This window comes from Tiliqua scincoides, chromosome 10 (genome assembly GCF_035046505.1).
Source record: "Tiliqua scincoides isolate rTilSci1 chromosome 10, rTilSci1.hap2, whole genome shotgun sequence".
Taxonomy (NCBI): Eukaryota; Metazoa; Chordata; class Lepidosauria; order Squamata; family Scincidae; genus Tiliqua; species Tiliqua scincoides.
In genome coordinates this window covers 23,486,857-23,490,023 of record NC_089830.1, presented here as the reverse complement: position 1 = coordinate 23,490,023, position 3,167 = coordinate 23,486,857, and the positions used below count along the sequence as shown (strand labels likewise).

The following is a 3,167-nucleotide window of genomic DNA, read 5'->3' as shown; positions in this document are numbered from 1 at the left end:
AATTTCTCTCCCCGTCCTGGTGGGTGCATTTACCCACTGACAAATTAATTTTGTCATATGAGGGGGTGACAAAAATTTATGAGTCCCAGGTATCAAATGAATAGCTAGCTACACCACTGACCACCAGTTACTTCTGGGATAGGAGGCCAGATGCAACGCAACAAACACCAGTATGCTGCTTAAGGTGGACGGGAGAGCTTTTTCAAGCGCAGAAAAGCATGTTTCGGAGCTCTGCCTGCCAAACCAAGCCTCCTCCCGCTGTTCATTGTGTCACTTTCCTGGTCTCACTGCAGAGCGGCAGATTCCGGGGGTCCCATGAGTACCAGCAGACATCACCTCAAATACCACCGGTGGTATCTGTACTGGTACTTTTTCAAGCATTTCTACAGAATGGCAAATCTAAACCTCTTACATAATTATTTTTTGACTGTCAAGAGTACTCACAAGAGCTCAGCTCACCCAAAGAAACATATCAACCATCTCTTGAGTCCTGCTTTGCCAGGCCTGCTTCCTATATAATTCTCTGCCATATGGATCAGGTTCCCCCACCACCACCATTGGAAATGGGTCCATTCTCATGTAAATCCACAAAATTTTAAGCCAGTCTTGGAAGAAAAGGGAAGCAGGCCGGCAGAGAGTACGGTCTTTGTCCTACGCCAGGGTTAAGAGAGAACTGGGCGCCTTCTATCATCTCCAGCCTGTTCATTCCTCTCACTCAGAACTTTAAGTGGAACGTTGTCCTACCTGGAGCCAACATAATTCTCAAAATGATGGTTCTGTATTCCTTTTCCTTAAATATCATGCTCAGACCAGATTCGACCAGAGCGGGCATGATTTTTAAAATGAGAAGACTCACCTGCCCACCTGCCTCTGTACCCACTATTGTACCCCATTCAAGTTAGTCTATTAGGTCTGGAACGCACGGTCCCTTAATGGAATACTGATAAGTTGTTTCTGATCAATGGCTTATGGCAGCTGTTGTTCTTTCAGACTTCGACTTGATCCCATGGCAGGTCAGCCCCCACCGACGACACCACATCATGTTGCTGAGCTAATACATGAGTATGACACCATCACTGAAGAGGACATAGAAGAAATTAAGAAAGCTCTGGAAGGAGGGAGAATGGCCGAGGCGGCATCCAAGATTATGGAAAACCTGGAGGCCTTGGATAAAGTTCCCCTGGACATTGCAGTGACAGGAGAGTCTGGCTCTGGCAAGTCTTCCTTTGTCAATGCCATTCGGGGTTTAGGGGATGAAGATGATGGAGCTGCCCCCACTGGAGTAGTGGAGACCACAATAGTGCCCACTGCTTACCCACATCCCAAGCATTCCCATGTGACTGTGTGGGATCTGCCAGGGATTGGCACCCCAAATTTCCAGTCCAGCACTTACCTGGAGCAAGTTAACTTCTCCCACTATGATTTCTTTATTCTCATAGCCTCTGAGCGCTTCAAATCCAACCATGCCCAACTGGCACATGAGATCCAGAAGCTGGGCAAACGCTTCTACTTTGTGCGCTCCAAAGTAGATGTGGACCTGGAGGCTGCCAAAAAGCGACGGCCACGAGCCTACAGTGAGGAGTTGGTTCTGGGAGAGATTCGAGATAATTGTCAACAGTGCCTGCGGAATGAAGGGATCAATTCCCCCCAGGTCTTTCTTCTGTCCAGCTGGGAGCTAACCAAGTATGATTTCATGGCACTAGAGGATACCTTGGAGAACGAGTTGCCAGAACACAAAAGACATGCATTCTTGTTGGCCCTGCCCAACATCTCCTTGGAAGTCTTACAGAGGAAAAAGGAGGCCTTCCAGAAACAGATCTGGAAGTGGGCTATTATCTCATGTGGGGTGGCCGCTGTGCCCATCCCAGGGCTCTCCGTGGCCTGTGATGTGACAATACTTATGAAGTCTCTTTCAAAGTACCGCCAGAGCTTTGGCCTGGATGATGAGTCCCTTAAGAAGTTGGCCAAGCAGGTTGCCAAGCCTGTGGAAGACATCAAAGCGGTGATTAAGTCGCCATTGGCCAAAGAGATCTCCAGGGACGTGGTGCTGAAGCTGCTAACCAAGGCCGGTGCTGGGGGGCTGATGGTGGTGGAGTACTTTGCTTACACTGTGCCTATATTAGGCTCCCTAGTTGCTGGAGGCATTTCCTTTGGGACGACCTACTGCATGCTCCGGAACTCCCTTAACGAAGTGTCTGAAGACGCTCAGCGTGTTCTTATCAAAGCCCTGGAGTCTCACGTTGGAAAGGGTTCTTAGCTTCACCTGTGGCAATTCTGAGATACATGCACAGTTTTAAAATCATGTAACTCCATTGAAACGGAGATTATTTTCCTTTGGTTGGTTGGTTGGTTGGTTGGTTAGTAGAAGCAGCAACTGTGACTCTGCAGATGCCCAATCTTGTCTGATCTCAGAAGCTAAGCAGGGTCAGGCCTGGTTAGTATTTGGATGGGAGACCGCCCGGGAATACCAGGTGCTGTAGGCTTATACCATAGTCTTTCGAGGCTGAAGGTTGCCAACCATAGTGGTTAGTAGAGAACAGTATTCACCAACTGTAAGCAGGAGAAAGGAGGACAAGACCAGGAACCTTGCAAAGTCCTTGAGTCAGATGGTTGAAATAGATCTTAACCTCTTGTGTGGCAGGTCTGCGGCTGATGCATGCTCACCCCCTACCCTTTTTTTTTGTTTTTGTACCTGTTCTTGTTTGCCAGCCTGGAGCAGAATGAGACGAGTAAAAGACCACAAAGGTTAGGCCATCACAACAGCTTTTGGTGGGAATAGGATTGGCTCTGTTTCTAAATTCATTTAATTCTAGCAGAAATCCTGAGTACCGATTGCTGTTCTAACATATGGCTAGGGACCTCTGGAATAAATAATTATCTGCAGCCTCACAAAACTACAGTTCCCAGGATTCAGTGCTGCATGAGGGGAGCTAAGTCAATTAAACGGGGGGGGGGGGCAAACCTACCCAACCTTGCAGCACCTATGCAGGCTGTGGTAACACACAGTTCATTGCATCCTATGGTGGTGGGGTGCAGTCAGAGAGACCTCCTCAAGGTAATGGAACTTTTGGTCCCTTGTCTTGGAGCAGCATTGCACCTGCATCATTGCAGGGAAAGGATTAGGTCCTAATGCATATAAATTTGGAACAGAGATGTTCTGAACATGA

General features: G+C 48.0%; 1 protein-coding gene across 1 annotated transcript; it reads left to right on the top strand.

Annotated features, from left to right (window-relative positions):
* The first annotated feature begins 1,006 nt into the window (after positions 1–1,006).
* On the top strand, positions 1,007–2,257 carry LOC136661044 (interferon-inducible GTPase 5-like). Its single transcript, XM_066638063.1, has one exon. It carries the CDS (start codon positions 1,007–1,009, stop codon positions 2,255–2,257), a length of 1,251 nt encoding a protein of 416 aa, XP_066494160.1.
* The last annotated feature ends 910 nt before the right edge of the window (positions 2,258–3,167 follow it).

Excerpts from the sequence above, each read along its gene's own strand:
- LOC136661044 (XM_066638063.1), top strand. The coding sequence starts at position 1,007 with ATGGCAGGTCAGCCCCCACCGACGACACCACATCATGTTGCTGAGCTA.